Here is an 18,594-nt window from a genome sequence, read left to right as displayed (position 1 = left end):
CCTCTTTTTGGAACTGAAATGTACTTTTTCCTCTGAGAGGGCACCTGCCTGGACACTGGAGTCTGACCTTACCGATGCATCGGGTCCCCTCCTCATTGGAGTGGTAGCCTCTGCTGCATGTCAGCATGTTCCTCTGGCAGGTGTAAGACCCAACGGTATTTATGCAGTTGAATCCTGGTTTACATGGCTCAGGGAGAGATGTGCATTCATTAATATCTGGTGAAGAAAATGAATTAGAATAGTCACAGAAGCTATTTAACCTTTCTGGTCTGTTTTCTTCCAGCTGTCACTTCTTTCCTTCATTTCAATTTCTTGTGCCACAAAGATAAGGCTGATGAAGGTCTGCTGTGGTAACATGTTCAAATTCAATATGCAAGCGTGCATATCTTTAAAAGGACAGCAATGTTTAAATTAAATTCACAGCAGGATTTGAAGAAAACTGCATGTGGTCAATACACACCCCTTGGACAGGCTAAAAGGAACAGGAGTTGGCCAGTGCTGCTGCACATATTACAAAAATATTGCTGATCACACTTACCAACACAGTTTCCCTCAGGGTCTTGTAAAAACCCATCCATGCAGCGCTGCTTTGACTCGCAGTAGAATGATCCTTCCGTATTCTGACAAATGAAGTTTACTTTGCAACTATGACTTCCTCTCTCGCATTCATCAATATCTGCAAATCAGATCAAAACACCAAATTGTGACTAGTCAAGCTGTAATTTTCAGTAGCCTTCACGACGAGTTAACTCCTCAGAAAGGAAGTTAGGAAGCATTATTTAAACCAGACATCCAGTGTTGACTATGGGAAATCTGATGCTTAGGGGTCTCTTGGACATCCACTTCAGCACAGGCTTCAGAATTTGTTAGGTCCTGCAGCAAATTTGATTTAGGTCCCTACTGCTTTTTTCACAGCGTCCCTTGTACATCACAAATACTGGAATATCTGCAGTTTTAAAGACATAAAGACCCAAATTACAACCAGGAATAACCAACACACAATAAAATGTGTACCACACTCTTCCAAAAGCAAAATGGTCTCTTATTCCTTGTATATCTCAGGGATTCTAGGTAGAAACCTGCCTCCACTGAATTTGATACTATTGGGGCACCTCATTTGAACAGGGATAGGATTTCACTATGTACACAGGCACGTGTGTGTGTATATATATATATATGTACTTACATACACAGAACAAACACTTACCCAACTCTGAAAATTATTCTGAAAAAAATCTGAATGAGAGGTAGTAATATTAGTAACAAGTTTTGCTTTTTTTTCCTACTTTGCAGCCAGAGCTCAACACAGCTTTTTTTTTTTTTTTATGTATATGAAATTATTTATCAAATTATGTTCACCAACTTAATGCTTGCTTTCTAGGCACATTGAAAACCCTTCCTGCAGTTTTCAAACTTAGAAATTTACATGCAACTGATATGTGTTGAGTAACTGCAGGTATCAGCTGGTACAGTGGCATTGCTAACATTTTCCAGTTGAAGAAAACCCACCTAGGAACAGACTTCAGTTATAAACATGTTTGAAATTCAATTCCGTTCAATATTTTCAAATGCTGCCTTAACATACACTGGCTCCTGAGAACACTCCCTATGATGAACATCTTTACTAGAAGGTAAAGACAAACGGAGGAAACTCCACAGCTGAGGAGACCCTGCTCCTCCAGGCAGACAATGGGAGAACTGCTGGCATTTCTCTTTCTGTTCTAACTCCTCAGATAAATGTTAAGGTCACAGGGGAACATCGGAAGTCTCACAGAAGGTACTATATTAGTAGTCTTCCTATCACATTTACAGACTAACACAAAAATGTGGAACTGAGGATTTCATAAACTTCTGCAAATTCAATAGTTATCCACAGGCAATTTTACACATAGTCCTGAAACTTTAGTCTTTCTTATAAGTCATTAATTTAAAGGCTAGTTTAAAACAAATTAAAAACATTTGTAAACTTTAGTCTGTTATAATATATAGACTAGAAAGCCATCCAGATTAGCAATAAATGTTAGAAATGCTACAGAGTCAGACAACAGAACGAGACATTCACAAACAGCCTCTTTAAGTAAACCAACTCAAGTAAAACTACTTATGGCAGCTGTATATAAAGCGAGATTTCTGATCATTTTTATTTTGTAACTTATGTTGTATGTCAAGAGCTAAGTTCTTTCCTTAGGCATCTCTTACTCCAGCTGTCGGGAAACTCTTTGTGCAAAAATTAGGAGTAAATAACTCTGACTTCTGCCCTGGAAGGCAGGGTCCATATGTCTCTTGCATGCTCCTGTGCTACAGAGCAACTTCTGCTGTGCTACGACCACTGATGTTAGCTTCTCCGTTAAACCTCTACAGAGACCAAGAAGGGGGAGATGGAGAATAACTTCTTAACCCCATGACCATTCCAAATGTAAATAAATGCAGACAGACCTCTTAAACACAGGAAGGACCAGGCTGAGGCAGTGTTCAACACCAAACAGTATCAGTCCCTTCAGAGAAAAGCAGAGCTAGGCAGAGGAGCATAATGGGGATTCCTCCATCAGTGAGATCTCCCTCTAATGCTTTAAAAACAGGGTAAATCCTAATTCATAAGGTTTCATGCAGTTTTCAAATAATTTATTGTTATTGCTGGAAACTATTTCAAGTAAGAAAATGTTCAGAAGGAGTCTATGAAGCCAAACATCTCCATGATGATAAGCCTTTTTTAGTCACAACCCTGGTATCACAGACCAGTAACAATAAAAAGGTTTGCAACCCTTTTCCTTTTTCGTAACAGCAATTGCATCAACTGAAAAACACTTGTCTTACCAACACATTCTCCATCCTTAAGTTCATAACCTGGCTGACAGCTCAGTTCCTGGAGACATTTGAATGAACCCATCGTGTTGACACAGTGCTCTCTCCGCTGGCAGGTGTGCGCGTCTGTTACACATTCATTAATGTCTACGAGAAACAGTTAAACAATTCAGTGCCACATATTTATCAAGTGATCTGCCTCTTCCTGCACTTTTGGAAGGAGTCAAAAGCTCAAGTGAAACCATTTCTTCCAAAAGACAGTCTATATAGGCTTTGCTACAGTGTTCTGATGCAAGACTTTTTTTATTCCAGGATCTTTTGTTAACACAGAGTAACTCAAGAGACACAAATCGCAGGGAGATCTCCTTCTCCCCTCTTCCCGAATGATGGCGCAGGCACTGAGGACAAGGGATGGACAGAATGGATTAAATGCAGGGTGAGCAGAGAATCGATAACCAGCTTCTGGTTTACTGACAGAAACCTCCTGGACAACTGAATGAGAAGTGATTAATGCTTATTGCTCATTACCAGCTTTTCATATCTCAGCCAATACATCAGTCCTGCTGCTTCATGCCAGATAGGCAGGAGCTGCTGGTGTGGAACCGTTACAAGAGATTGGTACTGAAACTGCCTGCCTCGCCGAATGTGGCATCACTCATTTCCTAAGGAATGCGTTATTAGAGCTGGATACACAAGAAAATATGGAGAGAGGGATCCTGAAGGCTCAATCAAGTCTGTAAATTCACATTTAAATCTTTAAAGAGATCTGATTTCAGCAGGTGGAGTAGTAGAAAAGTTATTTTTTAAAAATCACTTCAATAACAAGATTGCAGAATGCATTGGAATACGTTGGAATGTATTTCCAATTTGGAAAGGAATACGCCACGCCTTTAAAATGATACATTTTGATAGGCATGGATGAAATAATCTCAAATTCATGCTTTGCTTATTTTAATAGTGAAAGCTAGGAATAGCATGATGAGCAGATACTTATAAACCACAAAAAGGGGTAGAGACTGGGAAGAGAAACTTGCCATTCTCCACAAAATCTTACACGTTCACTGTTCTATATAAAGCAAAGAAGTATTTCTAGAACTAACAAAAGCCAAATGTGACCAGAACCATTACGAATCATCAGGCTTCTCTGAGCATGAAACTGTTTTCATACTAAACAATATAGCAAGTATTGTTTAAATCAGATTTCCATTTTGGCTGTAGGACCTCTTCCTCAATGAAGTACACCACCAGATATACTTCCCCTTGTGGAGCATGAAAACAAAAAAAGCCATTTTAAAAGCTTTTTGCCTTAGAAAACGTGTCAGTTTGTTTTCTACCAAGTAGATGAGGACCAAGCACCAAGGAATTTCGGTTCCTGCTGAAGTCAGCTAGCTGGTGATGTGTGCCAAGTTGTGCAAGACCAGTATGTTAGCTTGTTGCCATTTCACTTATTATTTGTGTTTTCCTTTTGTTGCTATTCTTCACATGCTGCGTACTCGCTTTCCAAAGCCAGCTGATTAATCCTCAGCAAGGTCACTACCACCAGCTGGATATCCTTCTGCCTGTCCCACATGATGTTGCAGTACTTCCACGGAGTGGCAGGTATTTGACTACTCCAAAGATTTTACAGGGTTATGTCCTCCTAATGCTGGTACAGTTTCCCAGTTCCTACACACCAAAATGAAAAGTAAGGAGCAAAATTCTCATATGTGGTCTCGGGGGAGTGGGAGTGACCATACCCAAAACTGAAGCCCCCCTCCCAATGCTGAGAGAAGAATATGAACTGCTGTGGTAGACCTCTCCCACCTATCTACACTTAGTTCTTAAATAAATTTGAGATCTTTTATTTTTTTTTTATTTTAGAGAAAAATGGTTCTGGATAGCCACTTAACAGTATCCAAACCAGGGCAAGACTTTCTACTAGCTATACAACAGATCTCCAATTATCTTTTCTTGCAAACCACAAAAAGCCTTCTCATATAAACAAATCATCAGCACTACACTGCATCATATGAACTGAAGTCAGTTCAGCACGATGTCAGAAGAGCCACTGGGAGGAAAGCATGTTTGTCTGAAATACTACCCAAATAAAGTGGGAAGCATTCCACCTGATTAGCAGGTGTAAATAGGTAAAAAGAAGGTTCAGATTTCCAAGAGAAAAAGAAATCTAATATAATTTCATGTTTTGTTTATCTTTTTTGATTCAATTTTCAAATTTCTAAGTACTCGTGCAAATAAGCAGAACCGGCCGGAATGCATTTGAGGAAATTAAAATTATGGAAACTGGAAGCTTATGTACTGAATTTCTGCTTTCAATGAAAGTTTTGTGCACAAGTGACACACTGATGATCTCTAAAGCCTAATGATTGTGGCTTGGGCTGAGATGGGAGCCTTAAACTATTAGCCATGCAGTATGCAAAGCTCCACTCTTTCCTCCATCTCTGGTATCAGGCCAGTTGCCAGCCCACCAAAGTTCCTTTTTCATTTTATTAAACAGGCATGCCCTTTTTTGTTCCTTTTTCTAAATGGTCATGCCCCAGAATGAGATCTCAGAAGACTTGCAGCATCTTTCTCATCTGTCCATGACATCACAGAACAGTGTCCCTCAGCATGAGCGTGAGGTGGGAGAAGGCACTGTTGGGAACATGGTCCCAGTCTGTGCTGGGGCAGCACACGAGCTCTCCTGTGCTGGCTCTCTTCAGCCCAGGCTGCACCTAGTGTCATTTTGCTCTACCATTATGGCACAAGGTAGAGGGGAGTGAGGACTGAAAACATGTTTATAAAACAGGACACTCTCTCTTATTTTCTTCCCTGTTCATTATCCATAAAATCAAGAGTGCCCATAACCCATCTCTCTTCAGTACTGCAAAACAACTGAACTAGTCAGTACAATGCTTGACAGAGCACTAGGAAAAACATGAGTTATGTTTTCACTTTGAAACAAAGTTAATTCCCAACATCAGACCAGCTGTAGTCTTCATACAACACAATTATGGTTCTGAGGTAGGGCAAGATTATATTTAAAAAAAAAAAAAAACAGGAATAAGAGGAAAAATAATCCAGTAATACATTAAAAAAAAAGTCACGCAGTTCATTTTTGAGAAATCTACTAGGTCTATGTGTGTGGCAACAACATTACTCACTTTATGTCAGTAAAAACCAAAATGAAATGTAATTGTGTAATAGCTCTTCTTTCCCTGGAATTGTTGAAAACAGCAACATATATGTGACCCCTGAGCATATCTGTTGTATCTAAGAAGTTGACATTTTTGCAAAGAAATATCAACATTTACCTAGTACTATTTTTTTCCAATACGTACTTCAACATTAAAAAATAATCTTTATACATGTTTTATAAAAATGTGAAATACAAACTTTTTTTTCCTCTGCATCTGTCGTTTCTCATGGGTTTTTTTTCTCTCCAAATTACTTCAGCTCAATTTGTTTCATGGAATACATCTGTTTAATTTAGACCTGTTGTTATTTTTCAACCATCCATCTCATGCTCACACACAGTCCCTATGGTTCAGCAATAAAATGACCACTTATGGCTCACCCTGGCAGGAGGGAAAATGTAGATGAGAGTAGCAAAGAAAGTAGCAAAGCATTCCCCCATCAGTGTGCATGTGGGTGGTGGTAATGACTTTGCCTGAAAGTCACCAGGAAAAGCAATCCACATTAAAAACCTCCAACCTGGCTCTTATCTCTGGAGAACATGGAGTTTTCAAGCCTAGACATTTTAATATCTGTTCACAAAGTTATACAAAGCTGGTGTGTGCAAGCTATTTAAACAGCTGGTGACTCTTCATTGTGCATGGTTGGCTTCCAGGAATTCTGGATATCTGCTCTTGAATGCACCTGGAATGATAATTTTCCACAGTTTGACTAAAGGAAATTCAACAGATAAAAGGTTATCAGCTGTTTGGTTGCTGTGCAAAGATTGTTCCTCCCATCCCTAAAATATGCAAAGAGTAACATCATTAAAACAATAACTTGCAAACAAATTACCAAAGCTTTCCTCACGGCGTTTGAGATAGCTCATGATGGAGCACACAAGCAGTTAAGCTGGAAAAGGATACCTTAGGCAAATACGGCTGCAATGAGGCAGTTGAACAAAACAGAAACCACAGTATGCTTGTGGCTTTCCTCTGACTAGAAAAGTAGGAAAAATGTGAAATACAGCAAAGTTCTCCAGGCACCACACAGAGCAGAGCTGTATAAGAGTACAGAGCGCACAGGGTATATCTATCAAAAAAGAAAGAGAAACTTTAAAGTTTTCTAGATTATTTACAAGGACACCTGTAAAAACCTGACTTACATTACAGAAATACAGAGGTTTGTTATTTAGTGAGGGAGAAGAGGATCTTCTAGCTTTACAAATGAGAGTTGTATCTTTCATTTTATTAGCAATGCCTGAGGTTTCTCTTGCATCAGTCACAATAAAATTCTGTTATAATGTCATGGGGTAGAGGACAGGAGAGGAAAATAGTGAATAAAAGGAAGCACTTGGCATCTTCTATAGCACCTTCCGCCAAAGTTGCTAACAAACATGCATTAATTTAGTTTCAAAACACTCCTGGGAGATGTAAAAAAGGACAGGTACATCCATACTGCACAGTCCAGGCAAAACATCAAGGGATTAAATGGCAAGATTTTCAGAAGCAGAATGCAAGGTGAGGCAGTTCCTTCAGCTGCTCACTTACCAGACCTTCTATTCAGAAGTGTGGCACATGCAGCAGGCTCTGTGAAAGCCATGAAACACACCATGCAGACTGTGGCCAGCTACAAATACCATCTTCCACCTCACAGTCTGGTATGCTGTCTGTAAAGGCATTCTTCCTTCCAGTGGTGTTCTGTCAGCCATTAAATTTGAACTAGATAATTTCATTAGTTTTCCATGCTTACCAGTATCTCTGATTTCAAAATAAAATAGTATTTTTTTTAAAAAATATCCAATTTTGACAATTACAGAAGATGGTACATCACATTTCTGCTCTAAACTATGACACTGTCCAAACTTTCCTGCTCATGCCCTCATGCCATATGATGGTCATTAATAAGAGGAGATCACAGAGCTTTAAAAGACAGAAACAAAACCAAAGCTGTGATGGTCAGAAAAACAATGTTATAAACATAGGGAGGAAGACAGGGACGGAGAATGTGAATGTATTCACACATGACATTACAGTCACAGGCACTGCTGCTTCCATTAACGACTAGAGGTCTCCATTTTTCCAGGCATTTCCACCGAGCACTGCTGCAGCTCAGGTACCTCCTAAACCTGCCTGAGAAAAATTCAGACCTCATCTTTTTGAAGCAAATTAAGTCCTCATAAATATACTTGTAAAAATAGAGTGGTTTCTTATATGAACTTAAATAGCAAGGACGATACAGCAGAATTATGGTGAATCTTTGACGGTTACACAAAGAGATTTGTGCCAGAATCAACAAAGGACTAATCTGAATTTTAAAATTCCATCACTTTCGAATGGATCTTTTCCACTGCCCAGATTTATGCAGATTTCTTGAGCTCTATTTATGAAGTTTTGTTGTTTCATGATGTCTGGGGACTTGGCAGTATTGACATTGTCCAGAGGGATCAACTGCTGTGTTTTCTTAGTCAGTTTAATAGTCATCAGTACTGCTGTGGTCATCATACCTATGGACTTTTATGACTTTTGCACAAAGTTATATGTATCCTGAGAATGTACTGCTAGGGAAAAAGCCAAATGGCATACAACTCATGATGTTAAGTGGCTGAGCAAATGGTGCACATGTGTTTTTACTAACTCATATTTAAATGTCATACGCAAAGATGGCCAGAGAGCCTTTTTGCACAAATGGTTTAAATGCATTGCGGAGCATGAAGAATTATGATGCTGTGGTAAATGGCTTATACCTATCATCTTACCAACACATTTTCTATGCCTGTTGAGTATAAAGCCCTCTGCACAGATCACTCTGTGGCTGACACAGTAGAATAATCCCAGTGTGTTCACACATAATTGGCCTCTGGAACAAGCGTGAGCACCTGTGAGGCACTCATCCAAATCTATATCAACATGTTGCAACCAAAAGGGAAAAATAGAATTCTATTAGAACAATTTCTGAAATGAAACAACACTTCTTTCATGCTGGAGATGCCTAAATGAAGTGTGTTGGAGCTACTATATCAGCACCGTGCTACAATACATACAGTGTTACGCTGAAAACAGGGCTGGAATAAACCCTCGGCGATCATCTCATCCTTGCTCACACCCCTACACTTTTTGTCATTCCAGAAAGAGCCATTCTTAAAAACAGGCAGTCACACAGAGGCAACACACACTTCTTGGCAGGAAATGTGTTTCAGCAAACCACCACCCTTACCATCAAATACTTACTTTAGCGTAGATTATAAATGTCCCTTGCTACAATTTAAACTCACTATTTCCACTGACACTTCTGAATTTTTTCACCTCCTGTTGGAAAACGATTGCCTTGAAATGCCCATTTTGATTCTGACATTAATTAATCAAATTAGCTTCCACCACACTTGAGTAAGCAATGCACAGTGAATATATTATCTGGTGATATTAAATTCCAATTTTCTTCATGGACTATCTGGAATTTCATGAAAATTATTCGTTATTCAAGAAGATCTGAGATTAAGAGTGATGTGGATCACTTGTGAGCTATTCCGAGTATCAGAAGCTTCTACTTGCATTTCACTGCTGGCTGTTATTGCTCCCATACTTATAGATTTATAATTAAAGTATGTCACAGGGCATTGCTTCTGACCCCCAAAATCTTTCCCTAGCAAGCATACCCTTTGTCACTACCCAGACTTGTCCCTAAAAATGTATATAATGTGAACAATCATGATGCAGCTTTGGAATTTACTGTTTGTCACTGTGCAGGCCTGAGCTTCAGTGTCAAGTGAAACACATGGAGCTGGACCAGCTCACAGCGAAGCCTCATTGAATCCAGGTTTTCAAGGCAAGCAGAAATCAAAACAAAGAAAACAGGTGACAAGGCACAGCTGTAGCTCTAAGGGCGTTCTGCAGGTCAGCAAATGTGCCTGTGTCCTGCGAGCTGCTCCTGTTCTCAGGAGGAAAAGCTGCATGTCCATAGCTGTGTAGGCAGACGCTCGGGAGGAATAGTAGTGGGAACAGAAACCAAGAGGGCTGAAAAAAAGCCTGGAACATCAGAGGAAAAGAGCACAAATCCAGGCCTGCCTTCACCTGAAGTCCCCAGGTAACAGGCACACTGGATAGACACGCTTCAGGAGTTATCTGTGAAGCAGATCTGGTATTCCTTCTGCCAAATAGCCTCTGTATTGCCACTTGCAATTCACAGTAGAGAAGGAGCCCTCAGAGAAACACCTATGGGTATGAGATATAAAACTGCTTTAAACCCTGTCTCTGTGGTGAACTGAACCACTTACCTTCACAAGAAAACCTATCAGCCATGATCGTATATCCAGACAAACAAGAGCATACAACATTTCCTTCCACGATATTGCAGATGTGCTTGCAGGGGCCGTTATCTATACAAAGCAAAATTGCATCATACATTAGCATTCTCAACACAGATCAGCTGAAGTAACAAACCTCTGAGTCATCCAAATAAAATCCCAATTTAGGCAACAGGGAATGCAGTTTGTAAACAATCTGTCCAGGCAGCTCTAATCACTATTTACAACCCTCCTACAGAAACACACCTGTGCCCCTCCTACCTGTATTGCTTGCCTTATGCTGCACTGCTTACTTTAAACTAAATAGCAGGTGTGTAACAACCCTGAAGCCAGAGTAAAGCCTCAAATTACTTCCTCAGGTCTCCCCTGACAATTCCTCAGCCTTATGCCAGAGGTAACCGATTAAGGATGTGCACTGAAATCAGATTGGTGAAAGGATGCATGAAATTTTATTCTGGCTCTCTAAACATTCCTCACTTGTCTGCATCTGCAGTTTACACCTCCAACATACCTTTACATTTATCCTGCCCTTCTTGTAAGGACATGATGAGAAGAGGCTGAGAAGGAGAGGCTGCTGGAGGGATGGTGGCTTCTGCTTCCAGCCTCTCCACCTGTCCTCTGTCAGGATCTGTAAGGCAAGGGAGGCAGAGATGGATCACAGACAGCATCATCTCCACCAGACACCCCATGGCAAGGGTCCTCATCCCATCCATCCCACTCCCTCACGATTTGTAGGAGGAAACATTTTGGTGTCCTGGACAACTGTCTATGTGTGGCGTGAACAGTTGCTTTTGGAAGCTGCCATCTGATATGAACAACTGCCTGACAGCTCTCTCTCTCTCTGAGATACTCACAAACATCATGGATAATTTCTGTAAAATATTGCAACACCTAATGAATAAACCAGAAAGTGCTAATTCTACTTTTAAAAATATTGCTATATTGTAAATACAGTGGCTGTCTTTCATTCAGTGTATGATGAAGGAAAAAGCCAAACCCACGCCAAGTCTTTAAACATATTCTGTACATGCTGTTTCAACACAGATGAAGAGCAGACGCTCACCTTTACAAGCATGGGATACTCTGGAATGACTTTTACACAGCCAAGTGGAAAATATGACAGCTGCTATCTGTCATGAAGATTTTCAACAAAGTAATGTTAAAGGTATCAGAATAGTTAAAAAAAGAAGCAGCTCTGTTACATCAATAAGAATAATGCAGTTTATCAATATCAACAAACTAGAAGCCTAAATCTGTAAGGCAGTATTATTCTTTAAGAGGGATGTGTCCTTTTCCCATTGATTTGGGTTCAAGTGTCACCTGGAGCACAGTGTGAGCCACCATGCAATGACATTAAATGACTGTGTGACTGCAATACAGGTTTGGGGTACAGGAAGAGCAATTTCACTTGAAACCAAAATGAAATCACAGGCATACAATGGGCTGTGACACACAGGCAAATGAAAGTCACCTGCTTGTGGTATAGCCTGAATGATTTCCCCAGAGAGAGCAGAGAAGCAAGAAGCAGCTTTTGAAGTTTCATCAAAGTATGCTTTCTCCCTGCCTCACAGACCCACTGCAAGGACATCACTACTTCCAAGCCTTGTGAAAAAGTGTGACATGTTTTAAAAAACAAAAATTAAATACAAAAACATTCTCAGTCCAGCAAAAAGCTGGAAATGTACTGGGACAGGTACAAATACAAAAGCATTATATCTAACCACAGTAGTAAAAATTCCCCAACGGTATGAGATTCAAAACTGTCTGGGGTCTCCATGCACAGGCCACACCACAGAGATGGGCACATACACAGAGGATAAATGAGAAATAAAAGGCTGCTGTGCCACATTGCCAGGTAGAGCACATTGGATTGGCCAAGCGTAGCAAGCGTGGTGCCCTGCCCTGCCCCCTCCCTCAGCCAGCCTTTAACCTGGCCCAGGATTCCAGGATGACAGCAGCAACTCTGCCTCGCTTCGCTCCTCCTCTGTGTCTCAGATGTCTCGCTCACAGTCTCCTACCCTTGTCACAATCCTCCACCTCAGCTGAGCTCTGTAAATCCTCTACATGTCTTGGCACAGCCATAAGCACTGCAGTCTTGCAGATCTGCCAAGATGACTGACTATCCTGATACTAGATTTATTAACCCAAATCTGCACTTCAACAGAGTTTGTAGTGGGGGAAGCAAAGCAAAGCAAAGCAAAGCAGAACAAAACCACACATACACTCCAGGTGAACAATCAAGCCAAATTTTGCAGGGCTAAAGTAAGAACCATTTTCTTTGCTTCTTTTGGATTAGGTTCCTTCCCCAGAATTTTAATATAAACAACAGGGCAGACAGCTGCCGCAGACACACTGTCAAACACGTTACTGATGTAAGTGTTGTAACATCACGTTGAAAAGAATGACATAATGAATGCTCATTGTTTGGCTTGGGCAGAAACTATTTGAAGTCTACGGAATTTTGTCATTGGATGGCAACACTTGTTTTGCTTGTTAAATAACTGAAAGCACTTGTAACTAATATAAGGTTTCAACTTTTCAAGTTATCTGATCTGAAATCTTGCCATTGGAGAACTCCAGACATCAAAACAATTACAACACAATAGACTCGCTTTTCAAGACTTCCACCACACTAGATATATTTAGATTTTGTATCACTGAAAGATGTTAATGATTTTAGATAAAAATCAAAGTTCAGGAAGCAATGCTGTCTGTTTGAACTGAGTAAAGTTTATTTAAAGGAAAGCTAACTGTGAAATACAAAATGACTCTAAGAAGAAAAGGTATTTCATTAAGAATATTCACAAATCCTCTTCTGAAAAGCAAAAAGAGTTGATCTGAAGATATTAAATACCACCTGATCTCATGCCACTGATATACAAAAATAAGGTATAATTAAGTTTCCTAAATGTTTTTTTTTCCTTACATTATTAACCTGTCCAATTTCTATGGAAAATGTCCATGCATCAAAACCCATAAAAAACCTCACAGAAACTACAGAGAAAGTAAAGAAAAGTTTGGTAGATCAATGCAGGTGGCACAAAGACCATCATTCATGGTGTTTCCTGCCCATTTTCTCACCTGGAGAGCAGCTAGTCCCATCATCTTGCAAAGTGAATTCTGGAAAACACGAACACTTGTAGGACCCCACAGTGTTTATACACAAATGCTGACAGAGTTCCCCACCATAGATAAGACATTCATCCAGGTCATCTCCAGGCAGGTTATTTGACAGTTCAGCTTCATTGCTGATGGACAAAGCTTCATTGTGATCTTCCATCTCTGAAACTACAAGAGGACACCACTTGCTGGTTCTCTAATACGTGCTTTAGCATTAGCACCATACAGTATGGAGTGTTTGGTCACACAAACTCCAGACACAGTCAAATCTACTCAGAACACTTAGCCCAAGGACAAGAGAGAATGAACCCAACCTGAAGGTAAGACCATGGTGCTGAAGGTCCACCACCTCCTTCCATAACAGGCTGGAGGGACAGACATTTTACAGGAGTCACTGAGAAATATGTGGGAGATGTGACCGTGGGAGGTTACAACCTCACCTTTCACACTGACTACTAACACCATTGCTATCGTTTTTTGAACTAAGATATCACACTGAAGCCCCATCTGAAATTGGCCCCACTAAAGAACTACACCGAATTTCAAATTTCAGGAAAAAAAACTTATCCAGTTGGTTTGGAAACTCTTTTCAACACCACTATTAATTTATGGGCTACTTCTGTAACTAGCATTTACAAAAATTCTGGGACCACTTAAGAGTGACAGGGCTACCCTACCTACTCCTTTTAAACACTGGCAAAAGCACTATCCTTTCCATTTCCTGACCAAGTTTGACAAGACTTTCTGTGACACTAAAATTAATTGTTCAGCGAGTTTCTCAGTCGGCTTTTCTGAAACACATACAACGCAAACTTTCTTGCCCAGTGAGGTCTCAGCTAGGTTGAAATAAACCCTTACATTTGTTGGCAAGAGAAAATACACATTTAATTTATGAGAAAAGAATGCACAAAACTTGAACCCTAGCGTATGCAGGAGGTTACCATGCAACTCGTGCATGACAAGTGGCTACAGAGTGATGCTGGAAGGAGTGTGACATTGGGCTGAGGGAGGAAGCATAACTGTCCAAGCTCCAGATCTGTCATGCCTCTCTGCCTGCAGGGATTTGACTTGGCTCCTCAGCATCACTATGCTTATATGTTGGAAGAGTGAAAACAAACGGCAGTGCTCTGGGGCTTCTCCAGAGTGTGCTGTGAGAAAGCTGCTGTGATGTTCACCAAAACAAGAGGAAATCTATTCCCAGGATGTTTCATTGGTATCATAATCCACGGGACTACTTTGTCTGGAAAAAACTTGTAATTTGCTTTGCACAGACTCTTTCAGGATTTCTTCTGCTAAAAATACAATGACCAGCTTCAACTTTGCTTCTTACCAAGGCTTCTTACTAGTGGCAGGTCCCTGTACCGTGTGACTCAGAGGGGAAAAACAAACAAAACCCCGAAGTACTAAAGAAGGCATGTTTTAAGGATCAGAAACACCTACATATTTTTTTTTCCTTTTTCAGAACTGCTTTAAGAACAAGGAAGTCTATACTTGATCTGAGAGAGAAGGCAACTGTGCTCCTGTGGCATTACTCCTTCTAGCATCTCCCCATGTGACCACATGAGACAGAGACCTTATCTGCAATGTCTTCAAATACATAAATGGACACTTACCTTTCTCAGGTGTCACTGTTGGCAAAGGTTCAGGATGCCTTTTTATTTCTGGATGGATAAAGTGATCTCCTCCTTCACAGCAGGACAGCATCACATGACTGCAGGGGTAGCCCAGATTTATGTTGGACTCACAGGTTTTCCCCTCGCTCCTTAATCGCAGGCCCAGGTTACAGCAATCGCAGCATTGCTGCAAAAGGAGGAGACTATCAGCAACAAGAATTTAACAGTCTGTTTCAGGGATAAGACCACACACACACCTGGAACTGATCTGTGCTTCCTTTAACAGTGGAGCATCTGGAAAAGCACTTTGGGTTTAGACAGTTGCAAACATCAAAGCTTTACTTGTGCTGGTTTTTGCCCTCCTGCACAAACAGGTCAAATGCAACCAGGCTAAACACAAAGCCTGTGACAATGGTTTCAGCAACGTGCGTGCAAGGAAGTAGTGGTGCCACAGATCACCTCTTCCTAGCTAGCTCTTGCACACAGCCATTGCTTTGAATATAGTAGATTATAGACAATACAGATCTATACCTCCCTGCGTTAGATCTCAAAAAAATGGTTAGTTGCTTGAAGCAACGTGAAAGGGTTCATAAATATCTTGCATGGGCATAAGGATCATCATCAGCATCTGAGCTCTGTCAGTATGTCAGTAAAGACTTTGCCCTATGCACCGCTGCCCTGCAAACCTGCTATGACCTTTAGTTACGTGACTGTCCTGGACAGCATCCCGCTGAGACAGTGGCTAGAGAAAGGCCAGGGTGTGTGTTATGAGCTGTCTGCCTGCTTTTTCTTTCCTGAGCATAGCTAAGCAGCAGCTTCACTGACAGGCTGATGCAGCGGGGCATCCCTGAAATGTGGCCTCTCATGCATTTTCCTCTGCTGCAAGTGGCAGACAAAAACTGTATCACGCTTTACTCGGTCACATACAAATCTATTGCACAGTCAGGCCACAGAAATGCATCAGATAAATTATATCAAATTCAAAAAGTCCACACTATGCGTATGCATAGTGGATACCAAATCAAGCAAGGAAGCGGAGCAGCTGTAAGTCTCTGCTACAGGTTATATGTGAATTGGAGATGCCTGTCTGGATTTAAATCTAAGCGTCCTGACTTCCCTAATATATACATTTAGATGCTTTCACTGGCAGTATAGCTGTAAAATGCAGAGCCTCCTTCCCTCTGCAACAACTTTGACAGTCAAGACATCCAGCCCAGCAGCGGTCATTTGTCGTCTGCAGCCACACTGCAATAGCCTCTGAACCAGGAGAAGCAATTTCAGTCTACTCAAATATTCAGTCTATGAACAAGCGTCAGACACATAAAACGAAGGTTGTAATTCAAACTGGCACCAGTTAGCTATGTCAACAGAAAGTCCAAGGACGGAAGAGAAGAAAACTGAACTAAGCTCCCTCTTCCCAGGAGAGAGATCTGTGACCTGAGGCAATCAAATAAGAGAAGCAGTGTTGTAAGGGTTGGACACAGTATGGAAATGGGAAGGAATCACTTTTCATGATTAGCAAACCTAGACGGGCATTCACATTAAAACAGAGTCTGTCTCCACTAGGGAGACAGGGAAACTTGTCCACCAGCAGCTCAGTCTGCAGAAACTCTTCTGCTGAGTCACTTTATTCAAGATTCAAACACTGTAGCTTTAGGGTTTCTTGAGCATTTCACACGCAGTATGTACCCCTTGCATGTTTGACCCAGTACTTATGACTACAGCTCATGTTTTATGGCCTGCTTCCTGATCTGAAAAATCCCCAAACGTCACAACCAGTAGACATTATTCACATTTGCAAATATGCACAGCCAGGAAGAGTTGCCTTTACGTGCCCAAATACATGTTTGTAAAAAATTTACAGTACAGGTCCTGAAGATGCTGAATATTTTTTTTTTTATACTAAATGGGCTAAATCATCTTTTCAAAAGAAGTATTTTAAAAAAATAATGATCCAGCTATAATGGATGGTGGTCATGCTAGAAAAGAGAAAAATCCTGTTTTCATCCTTCCCAAATCCAGAATCCCCAAATTAAAATTTTATGAACCGAAAATTCTACCTTCTATAAATATTTTTAATTTTGGTACAATTTTTGCAGCTTCAGTATGCAAAATAGAAGAAGTTAAGGACAATACATGTTTTTACTCAAGTATTGTAAAATGTTGGAATATTTGCCTTGAAGAACATGGCTTTTTTCAGTCATAGTTTTGATTCACAATTTAGCCCATGTGCAGGCATCACAGAGGGTATAAGTCAGTCATACACTTCTGGGTTTACATATTTTCCAGATGAATACAAGTGTCTCATTTTCCAGTGGAAAAACTTGTTCGTTGGAAAGTTCCTACTAAAATGCAAAAACTTGAATATCTTGATCTCCTATTAGCTACCTTTTGAACTTACCAGAATTCTACAATTGATTTAATAACAACGAAAATTATTTTTACATTGCAATCAAGAAACACACCCTGAGAACTACTGTTTGATTCACAACTTTCTATGTTCTTCTCAAAAATATCTTTGCTAGAATCCAGCATAACTGCATTATACCATGGTGGTGTCTTCATCTACTAGGAAGAAGTCCCTAAACATGTGCTTTTTAGAGTAAATAACAATTAAAAGCAGCCTAAGATGAAGTTGTATTGAACAGAAGCTGAATGCTTCGATCTAAAGAACTGGCACTGCTGCATTCATCTTGAAGCAAAAATAAAGACCCCACATCAAAGATGCCTGAAGAAGACCTACACACATTAGTTACCTGGAAGAAAACCCCTGGCTTTTAGCAGGACAGCATAAACACTTTTTACAAAGTCTTTGGGGAAACAAACTTATCTTTCCACATTCCAGACAACCTTTTTGATTTACAACACCCAGACACAGCAGTCACTAATAGCAGAGCGGATCAGGGGAAACACTGTGATGCACTGTCAGCGCTTTCTGTGAGGTCACCTCTGGAAGAATGTTTAACTATAACAACATTAGAAAGCCTTTCTTAAAGTCTCAACAGTCCCAGTATTTCATTTTTTTTCCAAGCAGTAGCTGCAATGACTAAATAGCTAAAGGAGCTAAAAAGGAAGGCAAAGCTATCCCTTCAATAATTTTACCATTTCAGATGGTTTCTCTTGAAGGAAAACATTACATTGGAACTGGCACGAGGAGCTAGTCCATGAGAGTATTTTGTAACTTTTTTCAGTTCAGACAGGAATGATGAAGTTTTCCCACTCTACTTCTTTCTAAGGAATGGCATGTGTGATAAGACTTACTCTACGGCTTGTGCTCTGTCTGGCATGCAAAAGAACCATGGTGAAAACCTAAGAATAATAATTCTGTCTCACTTCAGAAATATTAATGTCTTCTCCCAAATGCACAAATTCTCTTTTTATTCTAATGGTGGACTCCAGACCAAAGTAAATAGTAGTTCTGGAAATGACAAATCGGCATAGCTAATTAAACTTTAAAATCCACAGTAGATGTCCACGTATCTTGCTTTTCCAGTGAACAATTATCCGCAAGAATCGCCGATGTATAAGAAGAGACAGAACTAATCAGTTTCCTGCTGAGACAGCGGAAGCTGCTATTAAGCTTAGATATAGCTATGTAAATTATTA

General features: G+C 40.3%; 2 protein-coding genes across 12 annotated transcripts in view; one reads left to right on the top strand and one right to left on the bottom strand.

Annotated features, from left to right (window-relative positions):
- LOC129736044 (relA-associated inhibitor-like) overlaps positions 1 to 18,594 on the top strand; it is a 410,983-nt gene that overhangs the window by 264,798 nt on the left and 127,591 nt on the right. The gene's annotated exons all lie outside the window — the stretch shown is intronic.
- Positions 1 to 18,594, bottom strand: part of FBLN2 (fibulin 2) — a 106,343-nt gene that overhangs the window by 12,279 nt on the left and 75,470 nt on the right. For all 10 annotated transcript variants that reach the window (XM_055709974.1, XM_055709975.1, XM_055709970.1 and 7 more), the window contains 7 exons: positions 14,989 to 15,175; positions 13,337 to 13,543; positions 10,767 to 10,883; positions 10,226 to 10,327; positions 2,815 to 2,949; positions 539 to 676; positions 73 to 216 (listed from right to left, as the gene is read on the bottom strand). In XM_055709974.1, the coding sequence (XP_055565949.1) occupies positions 73 to 216; positions 539 to 676; positions 2,815 to 2,949; positions 10,226 to 10,327; positions 10,767 to 10,883; positions 13,337 to 13,543; positions 14,989 to 15,175 (1,030 nt within the window). The remainder of the gene's footprint in view (positions 1 to 72; positions 217 to 538; positions 677 to 2,814; positions 2,950 to 10,225; positions 10,328 to 10,766; positions 10,884 to 13,336; positions 13,544 to 14,988; positions 15,176 to 18,594) is intronic.

The sequence above is a fragment of the Falco cherrug genome, chromosome 4 (genome assembly GCF_023634085.1).
Source record: "Falco cherrug isolate bFalChe1 chromosome 4, bFalChe1.pri, whole genome shotgun sequence".
NCBI lineage: Eukaryota > Metazoa > Chordata > Aves > Falconiformes > Falconidae > Falco > Falco cherrug.
The sequence above is the reverse complement of the archived record's forward strand: the minus strand, read 5'-3'. Positions and strand labels throughout refer to the sequence as shown.